Source organism: Spodoptera frugiperda, chromosome 7 (genome assembly GCF_023101765.2).
Source record: "Spodoptera frugiperda isolate SF20-4 chromosome 7, AGI-APGP_CSIRO_Sfru_2.0, whole genome shotgun sequence".
Lineage (NCBI taxonomy): Eukaryota > Metazoa > Arthropoda > Insecta > Lepidoptera > Noctuidae > Spodoptera > Spodoptera frugiperda.
In genome coordinates this window covers 12,384,404-12,409,258 of record NC_064218.1, presented here as the reverse complement: position 1 = coordinate 12,409,258, position 24,855 = coordinate 12,384,404, and the positions used below count along the sequence as shown (strand labels likewise).

Here is a 24,855-nt window from a genome sequence, read left to right as displayed (position 1 = left end):
AAATAAATGCTTTGACTTTGACTTTGACTCTATCTCCTAAAACTTGTCATACTTATACATAATATACAAAAATATACTATGATGTTACGTGGAACGGAGCGCAGAATACATATAGTGCTTGCAATCACTGGCAACATTTAGTTCCGGATGTCAAATTCGAAAGACACGTTCTGCAATGGGTGACACCGCTGCTGAGGAAATCCAAAAACTAAACATTGACTCAAAGGCAGGGTTTTATACATTATATTTAGTTTGAAAAAGTATTTTAGTACGTTATGTAAGAAATGTTAAAGTTTATCGGCATCCGTGGAGGCTGTGTGGTCCGCTGCAAGGACTACGCATATGCCACATGGGTCTGTAGGAATTTCATCAGCGTTTTTAGCTGGAACGATTATCATGCAGTTTCCTTTGCCTGCATTTATTTTTTTTCTGTACCTAAGTTGTTATTATTTTGTAATCTGTGTGAACTTACAAGCTATGCGATAAATTAGTTTGTGTTTGTCATAGTTCCGGTTCAAAATATGTTGCAAAATGCTCGCTAGGTTATTAAAGTGAAGTGTACTGTGATTGTGACTTACATCTGTGTAAATTGTACTTTTATACATAATTACTTAACCAAATATCGATCTTTGTGTAGTTGTTTTTTGTGGCAAAGATTCCGTCTAATAAGAATATTGTGTTTTTCAATTGTAGCACTGTAAACATGTCCAATACAGTTGTCATTGCCGTGTCCCTGCTGTAAATTCCACTTTTACGACAAATTTCTAATTAGATTTTCATTATTTCATTTAGCTTTGTAATTGCCAAACTTATTTTGGTACTTTCTTTGTGGAACCAATATCCCAACAAGTGTTATTGTTTACACAAACACTACAAAGGTACTAATTCATAAAATATTTACAGTCAAAGGCAAAAGCCATGAAGGAAAAGAAGAAAAAAGCAGAGGAAGGTTCCGGAGGGGCAGCGGAACTGAACCCATGGCCAGAGTACATACAGAAACGTATCACTCTTTGGGATAAGTACAAAATTCAGTATGAAGAAGAGTTGGCTAATAAACCTGATGTAAGCATTGTTGTGACACTACCGGACGGCAAAACTGTAGAAGCCAAAGCCTGGAAAACTAGTCCATACGATGTTGCTAAAGGAATCAGGTGAGTTTTGCATTTTATTCTATGTTTATAGGTTCATGAACAAGTTTATTTTGAATAACAATATAATTAAACAAGAGTTTAATTGATAAAACTATTTAAAAAAAAAAAAAAACATGTATCATGTAGTTCCATATAGAAAAGCAACACATTTTGGGTTTCTGTAGTTAAATTATAACTTTACACTTAATAATACCTGCTGACCTAAATATATCTACCTAATCATACTCTCACCAATTTTCAGTATTTATTTATTTACTAATATTAATAGAATAAATAGCAACATGCTTATGCCAATTATAGACATGCACCACATTCACAGAATTAACACAGTTTGAATATAAATACAATGCTATTCTAATTAACAATATTTTGTACTTAAATCTAATAGGAAGAAATAGCATCAAAAGTTGAAAGTTGTCTAGTCACATGATGCACATTCATGCATTTTTTCACAAGATGTGTGTCTTTCACTCACATTAACACAATACAAGCATGCAACCCACAGCATTTTATGCAATATTTTCCTTATATTTCATAAGCCAACATCAAGTATGCACATATGCACATAAATACATATTAATATCTTTTCCTTGACATTCACTTAGTATAAATTGATATTTTCAATCAAAAATGAAGTGCTGTATTTCCTATAAAGATATTACAGTTTTCTAGATTAGATTGATATCATGACTAACAGTTAGTTGGAAATTTTCATTAAATGTGATAAGCAAAAATCCCCAATTGTGTGCTTAAGTGCCGGGCTTTTTTGGAATTCAGTTACTATTTAACTGTTTATCTATATAAATTGAATTTTATTTACTAACTGCTTCTTATCAAAATTGTTGATTAACCAGTAATTGGCGACTGTATAAGCCCAAAACTGATTTATAATGTATATTTACTGTTCTTATTAGTATTTATACAGAAGCTGTTGGTATATAAATCTATACTAATATTATAAAGCTGAAGAGTTTGTTTGGAATGGAATGCGCTAATCTCCAGAACTACTGGTCCGATTTGAATAGTCGTTTTTGTGGTGAATAGCGCATTTATACGAGGTAGGCTATAGGCTATAAAACATCACGCTCTGACCAATAGTGAGCCAAGCAGAGCGGGTGATAACCGCGCGGAAGTAGCTAGTAAATACATAAAATAATAATTAATTTCTGTTAAGAGTGTTACAAACACATATGTGTGTACTCACTCACTCAGAATGACTGGATATAATTTGATGAACTTTGACTTTGACATACAATTTGTTCATGACCCAGATTAGTGTTACAATATTTTTATATATCAGTATGACTAATAAATATTGCGATGAGATAAAGTTTTCTTATAATAGTATGTTTAATCACAATCTAATTATACTTTAGTTTATAATTTATTATGGGGTTTAATGTTACTATATTTTATGTTATTTAAATATTTTTATATTAACACGGAACTTACACATTTCTATAACACATACCTCTTTACATTTAAAAGACATTGTTCCACAAATGAACTCACCTTTCTTGCATGTAGATAGACATAAACTACATAGGACCACATAGTACATAAAATAGACAATTTCTTTTTGGGTTTGACTTATCCAAAATAGATAAAGGTAGATGACCTCATCATCACTGAGCCTAAAAACATTCATACATTTATTAGACATTCTTGATTTGATTTTCTAAAATTCATGAATTAAGTGTTATCAACAGTTAAACTTAGCAATACTCCCCTTTAAAATGTTGCTAGATCAATAAATAATAATAAATTACTTATTTACCTGCACACAAGCGAGTGGTGGAGTGAATAGTAAGTACTTTACACAAGGGTGGACTGTTGCGATGGCTTGCACTGAGATATATCCATAATCTATTTAATCTGTATAGTAAGTATATAATAACAGCTGAGGCATGGTTGATGTTTATTTACTAGTATTATTTATAAAAACCCAAATAACTATGTTTATTGGGTTTTCCGAGTTTACTATTATACTATCGTGAAACCCAATATAACAGCTTAAAATTTGAAATAATGCCTGATATATTGTGATAATCCTACTTAGGAGTAGCATTCGTATGGACAGTTGGAATTGCATTTTAATATCCGCATTTCCACTCTCTGCTTCAGAGAATTTAAGGCTTGATTGATGTTATATTAACTATATTAATATTTATTTTATTTACAAACTTTTTATATTTTAGAACTTGTCACTGCCTACTGTACCTTTAGTACGAGTTTGCTCGACCCAAAGAGTGCGTATGACACTCAGATTGGTTGGTAGTCTTATTCGAGAATGACAGACATGTCTATTATGCATGCTATATATATGAAATAGCTGTGTGCAGCATGTCTATGACTATTATATTATATACATAATTATGTACATGTATTACTCATTGCTGTTCTTGATGTTTATAAGTACATGGAACTATATACTATGCAGCTTGTAATTAGAAATGTTTTATATAACCCACTTGAATGTGTATTTGTTGGTTTAAAGTACTATTTACTACGTACTATATTCTTTTAAACAATTTTAAGTATTAAATAGATTTTTGTTAATGGGATAGATGTTTTTCGGTCAGGTCAGTTGATAGATGAATGACCTAGAAAAAATATTAACTGTTATCATTTGTGTATTTTAGTACTTGTAGTAAATAATACAGTCATTGTTTTCAAATACTTTGTTTACAATATGTAGTTGTTTCTGAGATAAAATGACAATGTTTACTATCGGAATATTAATGTATTTTAACTATAGTGTTTATGAAGCTTAATAACAATTATCAAGTGCACTAATGATTTGCCACATTAGCAATTTTGCAAGTTTAATAACATATTTTCTATTTATTTCGGGTTGCATATTCATATCTAGTCCACAATGGCTTTATTGAAAAAAATATGAATTTTTACATTGTACTCCAGTTTTATCAGAAACCATAACATCTTTAAAACCTTGTCTCTTCAACAATCCCAGTACAAAGCCAATCCAACAAGATCCACCCGACTTTTCCATCTCCGACCCTCATGATGACTGTCCTCCATCACAGCCAGGGCCTCGCCGACTCCACCATCATCGCACGAGTGAACAACGAGCTCTGGGACCTGGACAGACCTCTGGAAGGTGACTGCAAGCTGGAACTCCTGAGGTGGGACAACACAGATGCTCAAGCGGTGTTCTGGCATTCGTCAGCTCATATGCTGGGGGAAGCTATGGAGAGGGTGAGTTTTTAATGCTGATTTTTCAGTGGTTTTTGGGCAGTGCTGATCGTCACTAATCTGATAGTAAGCAATCGTCGCCGCCAATGGACACCCGAAACACCAGAGGCGTTACAAGTGCGTTACCGACCTTTTGGGGTCGGTAATTAAAGGGTTGTTGGGGAATCAGGGCCAATCCTTTTTATAGGCACGGAGTTCATCCCTCCATCTCCTTCTGGGCCTATGAAAAGTGATATGTATATTTATCGGCAGTACTGATTGTCATCACCATCAGTTTATCCGTTCGTTTGCTCTATTTTTTTATGGTATAAGCTAGACGGATCACCGCCGCCCAAAGACGTGTGTGCGTTGCCGGCCTTTTGGCGGTTAGCAATTTAAAGGTAGTTGGGGAATCGGGAGTGGGGAAAGGGGCCTATGGTTTATGGTTGAGCAGCTGACTGCTGCGCGACGTGTCGAGCGTTCGATTCCCGAACAGAACAACTCGTTTTTGTGTGATCCACAAATTGTTTTTCTGGATCTGCAATAACTATGTTTGTAAACGCATCGATGACACAGGAAGAAATCTTAGTGCAGGGCCATGTGTATAGTTATATGTACTTATGTTTTGCCTTATTCTCTATAGGTATACGGAGGCTGCCTCTGCTACGGACCTCCCATTGAAGAGGGCTTCTACTACGACATGTATTATCCTGAGAAAGGAGTAAGTTTAACTTGTTATTGTATTAACTTTTGTAGGTTATAGTTGCCACGCAGCGTGTAGGTTCAATTCCCGCACGGAGCAACTCATTGTGTGATTCACAGATTGTTGTTTCCTGTCTGGGTCCACGACACAGGAGAAAATCCTAGTGTGGGACAACGTTCCTTAATAATAAAAAAGAACAACGACATTAAGGCAGTTGTCCCACCGGCAACGATTAACGAGTAACGAGTAAAGCTAGAACTAGCAACGAGTTAGCGAGACGCGTGGCGCGAGTGCATAGTTCCGATATTTGTGTAGCTCAGCTATAAGCGACGATACGCACTATAGAAAAATGACCATTGGTTGTTCTCTGGCGTAAGTTCTAATCGCTTGGCGAGTGTCGCCGAGCGATTGTTATCTTTCATAGCTCTTGTCGCTCAGCGACAAACTAGTGAAGCGAGCACTCGCCGGCAGTGTGAACAGTCAGCGATCAACTATTTGTATATGCATCTCTTTTGTTTACACGGAAAGTATATCTATTGTACGTTTCTTGAGCGAGAAAATAGCCGATAGTTAGTCGTTTTCTCGCCGTTGGTGGGACAACTGCCTAAATAAGATAATGGAAATTAGTCTGACTACACGGTTGGCGCGGTGGCTTGGCAACTGGCTGCCGTGCAAGGTGTAGCGGGTTCGATTCCCGCTCGTAACAACTCTATGTGGGGCAACGTAATAAAAAGAAAAACATCTTTTATAATACTATATATTTTCTTTCACAGATATCCTCAACGGACTTCCACGTTCTAGAAGGATTAGTTAAGAAAATAGCGAAAGAGAAGCAGCCATTTGAACGCCTTGAACTGACGAAGGAACAGCTGCTAGAAATGTTTGATTACAATCCGTTCAAAGTGCGCATTCTCAACGAGAAAGTGAATACGCCCAAAACCACGGTGTATCGGTGTGGACCTCTTATTGATCTGTGTAGGGGACCCCATGTTAGGCATACGGGGAAGGTCAAGGCGCTGAAGGTTACTAAGGTATGTTGATTGCGAGTTGTGTGCTTGCTTTTTTATACATTGATTGAAAGAAAGAAAAACAATTTATTTGCCCCATTACAAAAAGTTACAAAAAAGTTGCAACTGATTGTAAGTTGCGCCTTTTATTCTCGAAGGGATAGGCAGAGTTGCACATTAAGGTACGTAATACCGCTATAAAATGTGGACTCACTTATCACCATTTGTGTTTATAAGTCCCATGTAATAGGGGAGGGCCTATTGCCATATACTGGGCACAATTGCTAACTCTGTGCTAATACAGAGATATTTTTGGAAAAACCGAAAATAACCCAGTAATACTTTGCCCGACACGGAAATTGAACTCAAAACCCCTTGTCCGGCAGTCGCATTTGCGTCCACTCGACCAATGAGGCAGGCAGAGTCAGCAATTACAAAAAACAAAACAAAAAAGTAAAAAAGGCCACTGCTTGGCTAAAAGTACCGTGTCCCGAACATGGGGGCTCAATCCCAAAATATTACAATAGTTAGTATTATTCTCAATATTGAAACTAAAGTCACATAACATAACTGAGTTAATCAGGCAACTTCTAAATAATTTGGACTCATAACTCTGGTTTCTTGTAGAACTCGGCCACATACTGGGAGGGTAAGGCAGACGCGGAGAGTCTGCAGCGAGTGTACGGCGTGTCGTTCCCGGAGCCCAAGCAGCTCAAGGAGTGGGAGCACATACAGGAGGAGGCCGCCAAGAGGGACCACAGGAAGATTGGCAAGGTATGTACATAGCAGTTGATACTAAAGTCATCGGGACTAGAACTTATCTAAAAATAAAAAAAAACATCATGTCGTTTGTTGCGGTGGCTGACTAATCGGCTGCCGCGCGACGTGTAGCGGGTTCGATTCTCGCACGGAGCAACTCTTTGCGTGTTCTACAAGTTGTTGTTTCGGGTCTGGGTGTCATGTGTAGGTGAACTTGTTTGTTAGTAAACGCATCCACGACACAGGAGTAAATCCTAGTGTACAAGTGTACTGCATATTATTATGTAAGTTCTATTAAAAAAAAAAAATCTAGACCCATCTTTAGGAAATGTAACAATAAATTATGGAACAGACCCATCTTTAGGAAATGTAACAATAAAGTATGCAAAAATAAATTATGGAACAGTTAGTTGGTCTGTCATTGGACAGGACCCATATAAAATTTACTTTATATTTAACATCGACCAAATATTTGTCATAACACACAAATGTGATCTTTATTGCTACTGCAGCTAGAATTATATTTCTTTGACTGGCCGAATGTTTTATAGACTTATCAGCCGGTCTTCACGAATATGATCTTTATTACCACACTTTCAAGAGTTATTTTCATTTGAATTGCCCAAATCTTTTATTTTCTTTTAACACGCGAATATAATCTCTATTGTTACAGGAACAAGAGTTATTCTTTTTCCACGAGCTGTCGCCTGGATCGTGTTTCTTCCAGCCGCGTGGCGCGCATATCTACAATACGCTTGTCAACTTTATTAGGGAACAATATAGGTGAGCGAGGTTTATATTATGCTTGTTAAACTTTGAAGGAGTTGGAAGAATGGTTGTATAAGTGCCGATGATATAAATTGTGATAGAAAATAGAAATTAGGTCATTGCCAATTTGTGTGTTCCGTGTACAAACCGGTAGCGTAGTTAGTCAAAATATAAATATTTTAACTTTTCAATACGAAAGGTACGATGGGATTGGCATATCTTTCCAGATAAAAATAACTAAGAAATTACATAAAAATATTACTTCCATTGATTGATTGGACGATATACTTAGTTTTTTTTTTTTTAAGGGCCGATTTTTCATTCAACCAATAACTTTTAACAAATTTTTGTAAATAAAATAATTCTAACAGATTTTGTATGGAAAACTGTCGGCCCTAAGTTAAATAAGTATGGTACCTGGTGGAAAAAACAAGAAGTAAAGTGAATAACAAAACCAGTAGTATTTTCAACCCACCTCTGAAAATTAAGTGGGTTATAAAAAAATACCTATTATAGGTCACCATATTTTATAAAAGACAATGTAAATATACTTATCTAATACATAGATAATATACATTATTGGTCTATACTGGCATAGTAGATGTGTATCGAAATTATCAACCACTCCACTATTTCATTATCTGTGCTTTCATTAAGTTGACACGTTAATGGCAAATACTCATTATGTCTTATCTAGAAACTAATATTGTGCGTTTTATTACGTCATCTTAGAAAGGATTTGAATAAAAAAAAACTGTTAAAAACACGGCCTTTATATTGGATCCTTCATTAAAAGTTCGCATACCCGATGATATTCCTCAGTCGGGCATATTATAGGGATTTTTTGGTTTTTAAAATAATTCTCGTAGCAACACAGAATGTCTGTAGTTCTATTCAATTTATGGCAATAAGCTCACTCCTAAATGTTAGGGACATAAAACTCGCAAAAAAAAAAAAATTTTGCACATCCGCTGTGATTTGACTGCACGGTTGGCGCGGTGGTTGGGCAACTGGCTGCCGTGCAACATGTAGCGGGTTCGATTCCCGCACGGAGCAACTCTTTGTGTGATCAACAAATTGTTGTTTCGGGTCTGGGTTGACACCCAGACCCGAAACAACAATTTGTTGATGACTTGCACATGACTGTGTATGTGAACTTGTATGATTGTAAATGCACCCACGACACAGGAGAAAATACTAATGTGAAACATTTAAAAAAAAAATGCCAATCCTTCTCACTTACAACGTTTGATCTAACGGGACAACTTCGATATCTGTGATTTTGGCATAATAGTTAAAATAAAATTAATAGCATTAATATTTAAGTACCTATGTACGTGTTAAGAGTAACTAAATCATAACTATACCTAACCATATAATTTCTATTACCCAGACTCCGTGGTTTCCAAGAAGTGGTGACCCCGAACATGTACAACTCGAAGCTGTGGCAGACGTCGGGCCACTGGGCGCACTACGCAGAGAACATGTTCTCGTTCGACGTGGAGAAGGAAACCTTCGCTCTCAAACCCATGAACTGCCCTGGACATTGGTAAGTGCATATCTATATTATGTTTTTTAAATCTATGTTTGATATCTTTTTAATCACTTAGTTTTAATTGAGGTTAAAATATAATCGAGAATGGATTGCCTATGGCATTTATACCCGCCTTTGTACATCAATTGTGCAATTATTTTAAATACATAAATAATCGATTTTTTCAATTGTTTAATGATCCTATTCTTTGAGTAACTTTACCTTATTTTCAATCAAGATACTATGTTTTTTATAATTCAAACTTGTGGCACTCTTAGTTTCTCAGATCTGTAATAAAGCGATAAAGTTAAAATGTTCAATTTCATATTTCTGTTTGACTAGACACCTCGATTAATTTCGAGTCACGCTTAGGGCTCATAGTCATGAACAAATATTACATTAAATAAATACCATATTATTTACCCACTACAGTTTAATATTCGACAACCGCATCCGTTCGTGGCGCGAGCTGCCGCTGCGCCTGGCAGACTTCGGCGTGCTGCACCGCAACGAGCTGTCGGGCGCGCTCACCGGACTCACGCGCGTCAGGCGCTTCCAGCAGGACGACGCGCATATATTCTGCACGCCCGCGCATATCGAACAGGAGATGGTAACTACATTTTTGTATTATTTATTTAAACCCGGCGATTTCATTTCCACACTGGTAACATTATTATAGACTACGGGGTCGCTGAATCTCTAAGTTTCTAAATAAATATAGGTATTTAAGTACAAAATTTTAAACTAGCAAACCTGGCGAACTCCATTTCGCCACCAATGATTTTCCCAGTTTTTCTGATTTTCTCACGGAGCCCGAAACCTTTCCAACGAATGCAAAACCGTGGAAATCGGTTTGTGCGTTTTTGAGTTATAGCTTCAGGAAGGAAAACTCGACTTTTCGTTATATTTTTGTATTAAATAACATAACTGTGTGTTTCATCGTACATGACATTCTTCTTTTTACTTACGTAACTGTATACTTCACTTCATCGTCTACTTTACTTCATCTGTCCCCTAGATGAGGCAGAGTGCCTCCACAGAGGTCCTCAATCTCAATCGCTCTTGAGCTGCCCGCTTCACCTCGCTCCATGTCATTCCGATGGCCACCACTTCTGCTATCCCTGTCTTTACACCAATAGAATATTAAAATTTGCTGCATTTATGATCGCTAAGTTGATTAGACTAACAGGAACACCCCATGGCGAGAGAAGTAATTGGATAATTTTCCCCTCTCAAGAAAATAAAGACTAATAGGATCACAGAAAAACCACCATGACATATAACTATCTCTTAATAATTTAACTTGTTTTCCATTCAGCTAGCGTGCCTGGACTTCCTGAACTGCGTGTACTCGACATTCGGGTTCACGTTCCAGCTGAAACTGTCCACCAGGCCGGAGAAGTATCTCGGAGACCTCGCCACTTGGGACCAAGCTGAAAAGGTACTATATAACACTTAAAGTTATTCTTCTTTCTAAAAAATACGTCTTAACGAACCGGTACTTATTGGCTTCTTCCAATTTGATTTTAGAGTAAGTTCGACTTTCACAAGGATGTGTGAAGTATTAATTGATACTTTGATTTCTGAAACCTTAGTAATAATACAGAGATAAATGATATTTAATTTACAAATAGGTTACAATGTAACACTTTTACACATCAATATAGACTGTGGAAGAGTCATGCTATGGCACGAATGGGCCGGCTCGACCGGAGTGATACTACGGCCTCACAGAAAACCGACGTGATATAATGCTTGCGTTGTGTGAGTGAGGTTACCGGAGGCCCAATTACCCACCTCCCCAATCTTCCCAATCCCCGATTCCCGAAAAACCCTTGAATTTCTACTTAAAACTGAAATACAGTGTCTTTGAAAAAAATATTCCTAATTTTCCAATATATGAAACATCAATCAATAGAAACTCGTTTGCTATACTCTTATAATCTCTTCGTTAGTCTCGCTGACCGATCGACCGATTTGGCTATTTTAAGTTTTGAATTACCTATTTATCTCTTAAAAATATTTGAGGCGGTAAGAAGTTTGCTGGGTCAGCCAGAATTTAATATCACTTATTTTACCCTAAGATCGAGCCATAATAACAATAATAAATATATTTCCAGGCATTGGCAGAGTCCCTGAACAAGTTTGGTCGTCCGTGGCAGCTGAACCCGGGCGACGGCGCGTTCTACGGGCCCAAGATAGACATCACCATACAGGACGCGCTGCGTCGCTCGCACCAGTGCGCCACCATACAACTCGACTTCCAACTGCCTGAGAGATTCAACCTTACTTATGTTAGGTGAGTCATATCTGTACATATTGATAACCGTACTTGTTGAACAGATTGTTATTGTAAGTGGTTTTACCAGTGAAGTGGTGATACTTGAAAAGTATTGACTTGTATGTTTGACGAAATGCGACGAAATAAAAACTTCTGCCAGCGGCTTCGACCGCATTCATCATTATCATCATCATGGGTTGGGCTGGTTTGGGTCTTCACATATTAGCCACAATACGTCCACTGCTGAACATAGGCTTCCCACAATTACTTTCGACCGCTTTACTCAAATCAACCCTTTTTTTAAGGGGGAAAATCATCCAATGACTTCTCCCCTCTTAGGTGAACGGGAGGGAGTGTCAAACTTTTACTGACTAAAAACCACCACGTTCCTTCTTCTACTTTGAGCCGGGGTACCGTGGCCCCGTTTTACGTTGTCCGCAGCTTCGGACTCAAATCAAGCCTAGGTGTTGTTATTTTAGTCTAGTCTACATAATGTATCACTTTGTCGAATTTCGCTTAGATTTGAGGATTCTGAGGGCTTAGTAAAAGTTTACGTTTACGTTTAACGAAATCTTAGATCCGTTTAGATAGATAGAGGCCTTAGTAAAAGCTTATTTTACGTTTTTTTACATGTAACGAAATCGAAACGATACCACGTACGGCGCTCTGATTGGTTAGTTTATTGGAGCCGGCCAATGAGAGCGCCGAATGTGGTCTACGGTACTAAGCCTTTAATTCGTTGGCTGCCATGGGGGTCAAAATGACCGGCGCTAGCGGAGGATTCGCCTTCAACAGATTTTTGTTGGCAGCCAAAGTGTTAATTCTATACTCTTAGCGTGACAGAGACGTCAGTTGGGTAGGATAAGTAGAAAAAAAAACTTATTTTTAATAACATGAATTTATTCTTTAATATACAGTGAGAGTGGTGAGAAGAAACGTCCAGTGATCATCCACCGAGCTATCCTGGGGTCCGTGGAGCGAATGATCGCGATCCTCAGCGAGTCCTACGCCGGCAAGTGGCCCTTCTGGCTCAGTCCGCGACAAGTCTGCGTTGTACCCGTCGGGCCCAACTTCGATGACTACGCTGTGCAGGTTTGTTTATTGTGCTATTGTTGTGGTGAAGTTCTGGAATAGAAAGTGGAGTTTTATTTCTGTTAGGTTGACATTGCTAAGCTGTTGATGGAAGGTATTTATGTAATAAGGCGGTTTTATGTCCGATTCCCAGGTTGAACACAGTGAAAGCGAAAAGTATTACTTTTTTATGGAATAAGCCGGTAAACGAGCATACGGATCACCTGGTGGTAAGCAATCGCCGCCGCCCATGGACATTTGAAACACCAGAGGCGTTTTGGGGGTTATTAATTTAAGGGATGTTGTTTCGATTTTCTGGAAATCTAAAATCGAGCAGTAAAGGAGATGGCTAAATGACTGACCCAGGCATAATAACAAGAATACGAATTTCACGCTAACCCGTATCATTTAAATATTCACTTATGAATTATTTTGTGTTTAACTAATTCTTATAACTTGGTGAACAAAAATTAACAAAAAATAAGTTTCATAATTGATTTTTTTCTGTTGTGGTTTGACATGACAACACGGAAGTAGGTACTGCAAGCTATTATTAGGACATTAGTTTCCCCGAAAATCAAATCGAAATAATTAAACGAACATCAATTTTTAATAACGGTAATATAATGACTTTTTTCTGAAACCAAATAATTGTAAATGTTTTGATCGACACAAAATATATATTTTGTATAAGATTGCACAATCTTACTATATATTTTGTGTCTGTCCTTGGTTACTTTGTGTTCATTATCTAATATAAGCAGAATTGTTTACCTATCTACCTCATATATAAATAAATTTCGGCTCAGGTTCATCAAAACGCCTTGGTAAAAGTTCAGAGCAATGTTATATTTTGAAGTTTTTGTAACGTTGTTTGACGTAGGAGCGCTACTTTATTTTCAGGATTGCGCAGATATGCCAAGTTTCTGGACCTTCTTAACTACAAAATATCAATCTTTAATTATGCGGCGTTATTTATTGCTAGGTACCATATTTATACAATATTTATTTGTATGGGTTACGACGTCCATACTTTGGTTTAGCCATGTCCTTTTAAAGTTTGTTTTAATTAAAACTAATCTTTGAGTAATTCTTCGCCAGTTAAAAGACGTAAAGTTATGTGTTCGAGTGCCGAATGGTTGTTAATGTGACACATATTAATGCATTATAATATTGGGTGCCTTAAACTAAATATTTTAATAATAATTCCCAGGTGAACGAGAAGCTGTTCGCGGCTGGTTTCATGTCAGAGGTGGACACGGATGCCGGCGACACACTCAACAAGAAAGTCCGTAACGCACAACTAGCGCAGTTCAACTACATATTGGGTAAGTTAAAGTTTCCGTCTGATGGCGATAATATATGTAGAATATATTGCTTGACTTTAAAAGAGACAATGACCATTGAGTTTGTTTCGGCATTTCTTCTCAGAGTAGTATGTTAGGAAGTGTCAACCTCATCTAGATTTTTTTATAATAGTTTTTGTCGTGTAAAAATGCTCTTTTATAGCCTATTTATAGAAATGAATTCATTGTTTCATTCATCCATGAATCCATACCAAATGTTGTAAGACTGATTAAAAGCCAGATGGCCACACCAAATGTTGTAAGATTAAAGGCCAAATGGGGCAGCAGAAATCTGATAAATATTTTAAAACTGTGATCTACAACTAAAACCTACTTGCTTGCACTTGCAGACTCATAGTCCCAACTCATAGTGGACTGCACTATATAATAATTATATGTGCGAATTTAATAAAAATTGTAACAATACATTACATAACATTACATTTTTTTTAATAAATCGTTGCCCCACATTTGTGTTTGTGTCGAGGGTGCGTTTACAAACATACAAGTTCACATACACATAACACCCAGACCCGAAACAACAATTTGTGGATCACACAAAGAGTTGCCCCGTGCGGGAATCGAACCCGCTACACGTTGCGTGGCAGCCGGTTACCCAGCCACTGCACCAACCGTGCAGTCAAGATACAGAAACCCTCACCAGAATAATTAATTAATAATTGTTTTTCTTCATTCACAGTCGTGGGCGAGAGAGAGAAACAGTCAGGCACAGTGAACGTGCGCACGCGGGATAACAAGGTACATGGCGAGATGTCCATCCAGGGTCTGATCGACCACCTGAACAAACTCGTCAAGGAGAAGACCCTAGCTGAAGACAGCGATCTACTTAAATAGATGGGTAGCAACGTAGATATGTGATTGTTAACGTTCGTAATGTCAAAGTTAATGTTTATTAGAAGAATTTGGACCATCGTTTTTGTGCTGTAGATGGCGCTCGTGTAGCTTTTGGTCATGTTCATCCAAAATGTCTTACAAAATTCATTCAATGAGGACTTATTGTTGACATTAATATCACGTAAGGTCATGTTATACGCAAATGTTCTCATTATTAAAGATCAATAATAATTATTACATGTTTGCGTGTTTCTATAAAAAATTAATATGAGCCTTAAAATATTTCTACCTCTCTTAAGTTAAACAAATATCTATTTTAATAGTAAGAGCATTGGGATCAGCTTGTCTGTATATGTAAATAAACTTTGACTTACGAACGGAAATATGTAATTACCTAACAGTCCTATTCATAAAAGCTTAATAACAGACAGAGTAAGCTAAATAAAACAGTTTAATAAAATATAAATAAGCGAACGAAAACAGAGAACCTAAATAAGCTTAATAATACTAACACAATAACGTCAAAAAACAATTTGCTACATTGCTAATTTGCTATAAATGGTTTATTAGTCTTTTATGAATAGCACTCTTATTTAAAAAGTTAGTTAATAAAAAGGTGAAGAGAATTTTAAGTATTGTTCCAATGAGAGTGAGTTACTCTATGCACCTGCTTACCCCCTCGGGGGACACAAACTTGATGATAATCTGTAGTAACTGAAAGTTTCAAATTTATTTATTTGTTACGTGAATCTGCGTTGGTCTACATAGAATTTAAGTAACTGATTTGGGTAGTTTTCCTCATTCAAAAACATATTGTTTCGACTATTATGTTATCGGCCTACTCACGTAACACAGTCGAGTTCCTCGTCAAACATACACGTGGGTTAGCCGATAACTTAATAATTGATTTAGTATGTCTCACGAAAGTTATAATAAAAATATTTCGACGTTTCGGTCCTGTAAAAAAACCATAATGAACCATACTTTTATCCATTGATTCGTGGACTATTAAACTCAAATCTCGTACAAAATGCATAGAAAACTATTTTTTTAATTTTTGTAATTTTGAAATAATTATTGAATTTGACTAGTTGGAAAGTACCCTATTTCAGTTTAACAATGGCATTTTACTATCCCAATATTGGGTAAAATATTTCTTAGTGCTGCATTTTTACTTTAAATAACTGTGAGTTAGACCAGAATCTAAATTATTGTTTGGTATAATGATATTAATAATTTTAAGAGATTTTTGCCCAAAATTGGTTTAAAATAGGCTAAGGAATGCTTTTTACAAAACCTGGGATATTATTTATATGAATTATTTCATGTCGTAGTAATTTATTTCTGTAGTGAAAAAAAAAACTTTTAATAAGTTCTTGCAAGTGCCTGTAAAGTGACCAATCACTAATTGGTTTTGCAAGAACCGTACTTATTTATGTATGTATGCACAGAAATCGAATGTAAAGCGTCTCGGGTTCGATTCCTGAGTCGGGAGAAGTATTATTGGGATTTTTGTTGCGAAATTCTCGATAATAGCACTGAGTTAAAAATAGGACTTATAACAACTGGCGAATAGTAGGTGTTATGACACCTCTACCTATTCCTTTGAGAATAAAAAGGCGTGAAGATTGTTTGGAGTGGAATTCTTTAAGTAGGTTTTTATAAATGTCATCCATGTACCTTAGGAGAATGGATGAGAAGACTTAGTGCAGGTACACAGGTTTGATTTCGATGTGCTACTTATGTTATTTACGTTATGTGTCTTCGGTTTAAGAATAAGCATTGGATATGTTTTCAAACTTGCTTGTACAATAAATTTATTAATTCACGAGTGCTTTGTTTTATTTATAAACAACTAACCGACCTTCTCTAGCAATGACAAATCTGACAAAAGAATCAGCAAATTCGGTTCAGATGTTCTCGAGATTTGCGGTTCGTAATACATTCTACGATTCATTTTTATATAATAGATTTTTCAACTCAGATTGACCTGAAACTTTGAAGCTAGTTGTTTTAGTTAGATTTATCTGTACTACAATAATGTGTGCAAAATTATTAAAACGGATAGGTTAGGTTCAATTCTATAATCTACCTAACTAAGTACCGCACAAAATATTAATCACTAATTAGAATCTGATTAAAATCATAATTATACTGACTGCAATTAGATTTGGAACTAATTGCCCAAAAAAGTCATCCAAAAATAAAAAATAGGTTGAGATTTTGTTTTCACATTTTTCTACTATACTCACAATCTAAACAGGATGATCTCTCCAAACAAGATGATGACAGACAAACAGACGCCATACAGCATCAGTATGAGCACGGGCCGCATGTCCATCAGCCCCACACTGCTGAACGAGGACATCTTGGTCGTGCAGCGAGGCTTGGACACTTGCAACCGCTTCGACAGAGCTGATTGTACGCCGGACTCACGGACTTGTTTGAAACTGAATTAAAAAAAATGTAATTACGTACCGTAAGACGGGGTGAACAGAATTCTAAGGGTGAATAGATACAGAAGAGGGGGATAAAAAATAGCAACATTTTCTAACATCTTTTCACCCCATCCTTGTCTTTTCACCATTTGAATTCTATTCACCCCGTTTTACCGTTATTATGAAAAGAAAGAAGAAGCAGTTATTCAACTAGATTTTGACCTAATGCAGTACAAAAATGCAGAATAGGAGACTAGTAATCTCGACATTGACATTCCATAAACAGGCCTATTTCAGCTCAAAGTCACTTCCACCATGCCCCTCAATAAGCAATTGTTGCGTTTGCGCACGATGTCAGGTGTATGTCCAGGGGGGTCCGGAACTGCGGACTACCTACCAGGTTTACCGGGGCTCCGGGTCGAAAAGCAGGAGTAGGAACAGGGTGGTTATTAGTCAGTAAGAGTCTGACACTCCCTCTCACCTCGCCCAAGGTCGAAGAAGGCATTGGATGATTTTCCCCTCAAAAAAAGGTATTGTGTAGCTGGGACCTCTAGTTTTTCAGATATTGCAAGTTTTTGTAGTTTCTAAGGTTAATAAAGTCTGCAATAAGTAATACTTTTATAAAACTACTCACGCGACTCTAAACAGCTCGAAGTACGGCGACCCTTTCCTCACAGGCACGAAGGGATCGAAGTTGTACAAGAAGTCCACTTCCATCAGGTCACACTTCTCATTCTCTAGGAATGTGTCCTCTATTTGTCTGTATACTGGCTCCACGATAGAATGGAATGCGAAGAGACCCTGAATTAGAAACACGAGAATTCCTGGTAAGTAGGTATTACAAGATGGCAACGACTAAATATACGTCTCCCGCAATGACTTGTAGATCAGACAGTTGGAAGCTACCTGTATCCAGTGGCTCCTTATCACGTGGACGTCTTGTTATCTCATACAGCCTAATAACTGAAAATTTACTCCCTACTTCCTAATCTTCCCAATCCCCGATTCCCCAATAACCCTTAAATTCCTTACCCCCAAAAGGCCGGCAACGCACTTATAACGCCTCTGGTGTTTCGGGTATCCATGAGCGGCGGCGATTGCTTACCATCAGGTGATCCGTAAGCTCGTTTACCAGCTTATACCATAAAAAAATAAAGTATGAGAGATCGAGTTACGATTAGGACTATTTGTCTCTACGTGAGACGGCTTTCAGCAGTTTACATGCTAGTAAATGTGGCCAAGAGCAAAAGCTGACCTGTCTGATCCTTTCAACTCCCTCCTGAAGATTGTAGTAATACTTCTGTCCCTTCACCGGATCAATTCTCCTGTAGATACTCTTCCGAACATCGTCATTGAACGGGTGAGAGCGAGGGTGGACCGTGAAAGGCCACTGTAACGTAACAGTTTTATTTTAATATCCAAATTAATGTACCTAATCAAAACAAGCTTTATAACTAGTATTCTTAAAATCTAAATTCAGTTTGTGAAAATAAAATGAATATCAACCTTCGACTACACGGTTGGTGCGGTGGTTAGGTAACTGGCTGCCGCACAACGTGTAGCGGGTTCGATTCCCGCACGGAGCAACTCATTGTGTGATCCACAAATTGTTGTTTTGGGTCTGGGTGTCATGTGTATGTGAACTTGTATGTTTGTAAAAGCACCCAACAGGATCTTCTCCCGTTTTTTTAAACGCAACGTTTTTTTAAAAGGAAATCAACCTAATTCACTTACTTTTAAAACGAAATGGTTGTAATCGACGTCGTTAGCTGCGAGCGTGATCTTGGCGTTGGCGAGCTGCGGCAGGCTGCGGATGGAGTCGGAGGGCGCCTGCAGCAGCACCACGATGTTGGCGGAGTACGCCGCGTACAGCGCCATCAGCGCCGTGAACAGCACGAACACCATCATGCGACCTGCACCATGTCGATGTCATACGTCAACAGAGTAGGGGTAAAATCACCAACGGCTTCTCCCGCCTTGGGCTAGGCGAGAGGGAGTCTCAAACTCTTACCTACTGATGAAAAACCACTCGTTCCTTCTCCTGCTTTGAGCCGGAGCCCCGGTAACCTGTTACGTTGTCCGCAGCTCCGGATCTACATAATTAGGTTAAGAGTTTAAGAATAAGAGATTACTCGTAAGAGCCGCCCTAGATTGTAGTATACTGACGTGTTCTCTTCAAACGTTTTTTTTTGTGATCATCATCCACTACTTCCGCCTTGGGCAAGGCAAGAGGGAGTGTCAAGACTCTTACTGACTAAAACCCCTGTTCTCTTCTCTCGCTTCAACGATAAGGATTTATTGAACCTGTACCCTTAGTACCTACGTGTACTACTTTCAATTAATAAATAATAAGTTTACCTGAAAACTTTCTAGGTTCCATAGCGCAGCCTTGTTGTCCAATAGCGCTAACCGTCAGCAGCATCGCATCACCTATGGTGTTCACTTGAGTCTGACCCTGGGTCGATAATAAACAAAATAGAATTTTAGACTTTTTAATACCTAGTATCACATTTTTTTAGAATTTCTTACTCCAAAAAAAATGTCTTAAATAATGCCAAAAATATTAAAGTTAGACATTTAGCTAAGGGTGCTTTTCCATCAGACATGTGCTATGTTAATTGGTACACATAGCATAGCACTGGTGGACTCAGCTAAGCTATATCTATACTAATATTATAAAGAAGTAAAGTTTGTATGTATGTATGTAGGGGGTACGTACGAACGAACGTAGAACGTAGAACTAATTGGATCTAATGATCCAATCCTACGATCCGTGCGATGCGTGCGATCCGTGCGAGCGTGCGATGCGTGCGATTCGTCCGATGCGTGCGATGCGTGCGATCCGTCCGATGCGTGCGATCTGTGCGATGTGTACGATACGTGCAATCCGTGGGATGCGACCGATGCGTGCGATCCGTACGATACGCCCGATGCGTGCGATCCGTACGATGCGTCCGATGCGTGCGATCCGTGCGATGCGTGCGAGCGTGCGATGCGTGCGATCCGTCCGATGCGTACGATCCGTGCGATGCGTCCGATCCGTGCGATGCGTCCGATGCGAGCAATCCGTGCGATGCGTGCGATCCGTGCGATGCGTCCGATCCGTGCGATGCGTCCGATGCGTGCGATCCGTGCGATGCGTGCGATCCGTGCGATGCGTGCGATCCGTGCGATGCGTCCGATACGTGCGATGCGTGCGATCCGTCCGATGCGTGCGATCCGTGCGATGCGTCCGATGCGTTTGATCCGTGCGATGAACGAAGAAAATAAATTGAATAAGGATCAACCCTACCTTCCTCCCTTTAGCCTCCCATTTCGCCGCCAAATACACAGTCATCGTGCCAATTACAGCACAGACAGCCATTGCTACCCACACGTTAGTAGAGAATGGCATGGTGAATATATTCGTGACGTACGGTAAGGGAGGCTGGCGGAATATAAACCGCACTTGGAATGGAGCTAAACTATCCGTATAGGAGACCACGTCCAGACGTTCCTCTGTTACAACCAAGTTTGTACCTAAAATGTATTATGTTAATTAGGTTCATTTTCCATTGTCAAACACTGATGTTTGATATCAAGGGGTTTTTTTTGAGAGGGGATAATCATTCCATGTCTTCTCCCGCCTTGGCTGAGGCGAGAAGCTTTCGTTAAATGTCAAGCAAACTCGTACTAAGGGTCATCCGTCAGTAATCTCACAAACCACAGTGATTTCCACTGCCGATCATCTAAACTCTTACTCTTAGGCCTCGGCCTCGAATTTTGCGGGCAGCGGGGCGGCGGCGGCGCGGGAGCGGGGCGGCGGCGGCGGACCCGTTCTCGAAACTAGCGGGCAGATCGCGCGGCACTACAGCGGTGTAGTGTTGTGTTCGTGGTTGTGTTGTCGAGATATTTGTTTTTATTAGCGAACGAAATCTTTTTGATTCAAATTTATTCCTAACGTTCGACTTACTGTGGGCAAAAGAAGAAGACTTACTATAGGGCAAGGAAAATAAATGGCGAGTTTTATCGAAATTATGAAGAACAGAGACAAAATCCCGACAAATTCTATGACTACACTAGAATGAGTGTAGAAACTTTTGACTATATTCTTGAAACTATCAAGAGATATTTCAGTTTTTGCTTTAGTCTTCAATATTCAGTTCGTTTTTTATTTCTTCCCATAATTGGTTAATTTTTCTTCTATTTTTATGGTTCACATCTTTGCTGTTCCGTATGGGTGTCCTCTCAAAGATTGCCGAAATCATTTGCTCTTGCACGTCCGAGGACATTTTGATACGTCACAAAAAAAATGTAGGTACACAACACTATACTACAATGCAGACGCGCAACGCGGGCGGTCACCGCTTGACTGGAGTGCACCGCTCGTTGCCCGCTCCCGCGCCGCTCCGCCGCCGCTGTTTTCGAAAACCGGTCCATTTGATTATACGCATAAGATCCTGCCGCTTGCCCGCAAAATTCGAGGCCGAGGCCTTAAGCTTTATAAAACAACCTTTTCAACTTCTTACATTGAAATTATATGAGCACTCACCCAGTTCAGCTCTTCCAGAATATAGATCGTCAATCATGCCCGACCATTGGCCATCGACCTTGTATCCCCAGCGGTTGCTGAATATGTACCTTGGAGTAGCGTTCAGCATGATAAGCCCTAGTCTCACACCCATCCAGCAAAGTTTTGCTATGGAGTCATATTCAGGCTCCCTAGAAAAAAAATTAGGTTTAGGTTAGGTTAGGTAACATTTAGGTTAGAGCGCGGGACTTGGGGAAGTCCCCACCCCTTACTCCATGGTCTCGAGGTGATGATGGACGCGGTGGTGTCCTTCTGCGAGGACGCGATGTCACAGAATTAATTCCCCACTCACAGTTCGTCGTTCTAGGACTCTCATGCCAAGCATAGAGATTATCCTTTTTTTGAGGAGGGAAAATCATCCAAATGGCTTCTCTCGCCTAGGCGGGAGGGAGTGTCAGACTCTTACTGACTAAAAACCACCCCGTTCCTACTCCTACTTTGAGCCGGAGCCCCAGTAACCTTTTACATTGTCCGCAGCTCCGGATAGAGATTATCCCTAGCCTTCTTTTTGTAGAGGAGATCCGTAGTCCAGCATAAGGACTGGCAGTGGGTATTAATGTGGTACTAATTGGTTCTGGTTTTTAAAGAATCATTTAATAAGTCCATTTGGTTATTAACTCCCCACTCACAGTCGATCCTCCCTGGGTAGATGCAGGCGCGTGGTGTTGCTGTCCTGGATGACGTTGGACATGGTGATGGCGTGCCCGCGCAGGTCGCGCCGGCGCCGGTACAGCTCGCGGTGCGCGCGCACGTCCACCACGCTGCCGTTGTAGTAGCCGCGGGGCGTCCATATCATGGAGCCGTTGGCAGATACTTTGTGGACTGGCAGATAAAAAATATTTTAGTAGGTATATAGGTAGATATCTAGCATAACGCCAAGAAAGAGTGTGTTTTTATCTAGAAAGAATATAGAAAATAATGCAACGTCACGCTTTTTATCCAAATGGGTAGTCAGAGGTGCACATTACAGCAGTAATGCCGCTATACAATGTACTCACACATTTTACCACTTGTGTTAGAAGTCCCATGTAACAATGGGCATAATTCTAGACTACGTGTTTTTTTGAGTTTAAAAAAACCCTGTAATACTTTGTCCGAACTAGGAATCGAACCCGAGACCCCTTGTCCGGCAGTCGCACTTGCCACTACTCGACTAATGTAATAGAAAAAATAGAAAATGAAATAGAAAAAATAATGAATAACGGAATAGAATCTAGAAAATATCTTAAGCCAAATACCTAAGTGTCCTTTAAAATGGCCAGAAAGAAGAAACAGCAGAACTTACGTTCAATTAATTTCACCAAGTCTCCCGTTCTTGTGGCCAGCACTAGATCACTATCAGTTAAAATAGGGCTGGCATGGAGCAGATCTATATTTGTATTATTTGCCCGAGATGTGATAACCAGCCAACGGTATGGTGCACTAAATAGATTATTCGAGGATGCCTGTTGTAGAAAAGAAACGAGATTAAGGGCACAAATGAGAGAATTTTGCCTTAAAAAGGACTAAACAATAGGTCAAACGCCAAATTAATTTGGCCGTTAGTCTGTCTATCAGTGAAGCTAGGTGCTCGTTCCAAAGTGTAGCTTCGAATGGAGAAGAACGAGCAAGAAACTCCATCGCTACTTTTTTTAAAAAATGCTTTTTACAATATCTCTGATACATTATTTGATCATTTACCTATTGTATTGGTATGAGAAACCTACCAAAGCAATATTTTCTTCAGCATTTGAGCAGTCTAAATCCAGTAAGTAAAGCAAATTATGGTGATAATATTGTGAGCCTTCATCCATTGAGGTTGAACATCTGCTTCCAATACTTGATACTGCGGTTACTAAACTCACAAGTTGATCTTAAAAATATACCACATTAATGTACTTAAATCAGTGATAAACATGTTATGCAAACTCTACACCAGTCAGAAGTCCACGTAAAAACGTCATTTTTAAATTGAAACCCTTGAAAAGATTGGTTTAGTAGATACTTACATTTTTCCCAGCACAGATCACAACATATCAAAACAGTTGGTTTTCTTTCATTTTCCACAAAGCTTTTAATAAATTGGACCCAAGTAAAGTCCTTGGGGTACACCACATTCATAAACATAAAAGAAACTAAAACTAGAACGAGTTTATTATGTTTCATACTTAAAGTTGTCAAAGTTAAGCGCCCTGTAACGACTGAAACTTGTAATATACTGAATATCAATAACAGGAAATGACTTGAAAAGCATTTAAGTAAATATTAACTATGTTAATACAATCCAAAGCTTCCGTCAAGTCAGAGAATATTTGGGGACAAACATTAATTACACTTTTAATGAGATTCCTTAGAGACTTAGTATTTGATTAGAAATTATTATAATTGGCATGATTATTGGTAATTTGGATGGCCAATTATTGTACCTATTTGACGTAATAAATGAACGTAATTTAATTTATCTACTTGTAATGACTACGCTTCTGTACCTATATATTCACACGCAACTTACGTAGTTTTTATTCCAACAAGCGAAATAAAAACTAAAAATTTATTGTATTGTTAGTGTTGCATGGATTTCTGCAAAGTAACGCCTGATTCTATTCTATAGGCGTATTAAAGTCTACTTGTTTGATTTTTTATTACATACTAAATAAACATTACGTTAGTTGTCAGTTATTTTATTTACGATTGTACGTAATTACGTAGGTATATTAATCAAGTTCCATTATCTAAAATCAAACAAAAGATTTATTGTGGACATGTCAAGTATATAGGTATTGTATGACTAGTTAAGTACCTACATTGGAAAATGTGTGCGACTGCTGAACAAGGGGTTTGGGTTCGATTCCCGGGTCGGGCAAAATATTACTGGGCTTTTTACGGTTATTCGAAAATCTCAGTAGTAGCATGGAGTCTGGAATTGTGCCCAGTATATGGTAATAGGCTTACCCCCTAATTACATGGGATTTATAAAACAAATTGTTAAAAGTGGATATACATTGTAGTGGCATTACGTGCGGTAATGTGCCCCTTTACCTACCCCTTCGGGAATAAAAAGGCGTAACGTTGTGTTGTTTTCAGAGTAGAAATAAAACAAAGTTTTTGAAAAATAAACCACCTTTAATACACACGTGATCAAAAATAAATTAGTACATCATAATATACAAAATATAGACAATACACAATTGCATTATA

General features: G+C 38.5%; 2 protein-coding genes across 5 annotated transcripts; one reads left to right on the top strand and one right to left on the bottom strand.

Annotated features, from left to right (window-relative positions):
• Positions 1–64: 64 nt before the first annotated feature.
• LOC118265931 (threonine--tRNA ligase 1, cytoplasmic) lies at positions 65–16,501 on the top strand. 4 transcript variants are annotated; one of them, XM_050694652.1, is made up of 15 exons: positions 65–226; positions 904–1,151; positions 2,940–2,957; positions 4,199–4,370; positions 4,990–5,067; positions 5,823–6,080; positions 6,684–6,830; positions 7,489–7,598; positions 8,977–9,132; positions 9,550–9,727; positions 10,436–10,558; positions 11,238–11,416; positions 12,316–12,490; positions 13,683–13,797; positions 14,516–16,501. In XM_050694652.1, the coding sequence occupies exons 1-15, from the start codon at positions 176–178 to the stop codon at positions 14,668–14,670; spliced, it is 2,163 nt and encodes a 720-aa protein (XP_050550609.1). In that variant the 5' UTR covers positions 65–175; the 3' UTR covers positions 14,671–16,501. The 4 variants fall into 4 exon arrangements, with proteins under 4 accessions (XP_050550609.1, XP_050550611.1, XP_050550610.1 ...); XM_050694651.1 differs by having other exon boundaries at positions 204–353; XM_050694654.1 differs by lacking the exon at positions 2,940–2,957.
• Positions 16,502–16,918: 417 nt separating this feature from the next.
• Positions 16,919–23,778, bottom strand: LOC118265932 (glutamate receptor 4-like). Its single transcript, XM_035579225.2, has 11 exons — positions 23,667–23,778; positions 23,385–23,530; positions 22,964–23,123; positions 22,308–22,500; positions 21,640–21,809; positions 20,401–20,627; positions 19,467–19,563; positions 18,843–19,021; positions 18,364–18,498; positions 17,743–17,909; positions 16,919–17,120 (listed from the first exon to the last, which is right to left on the bottom strand). Exons 1-11 carry the CDS (start codon positions 23,776–23,778, stop codon positions 16,919–16,921), a joined length of 1,788 nt encoding a protein of 595 aa, XP_035435118.2.
• Positions 23,779–24,855: the final 1,077 nt, after the last annotated feature.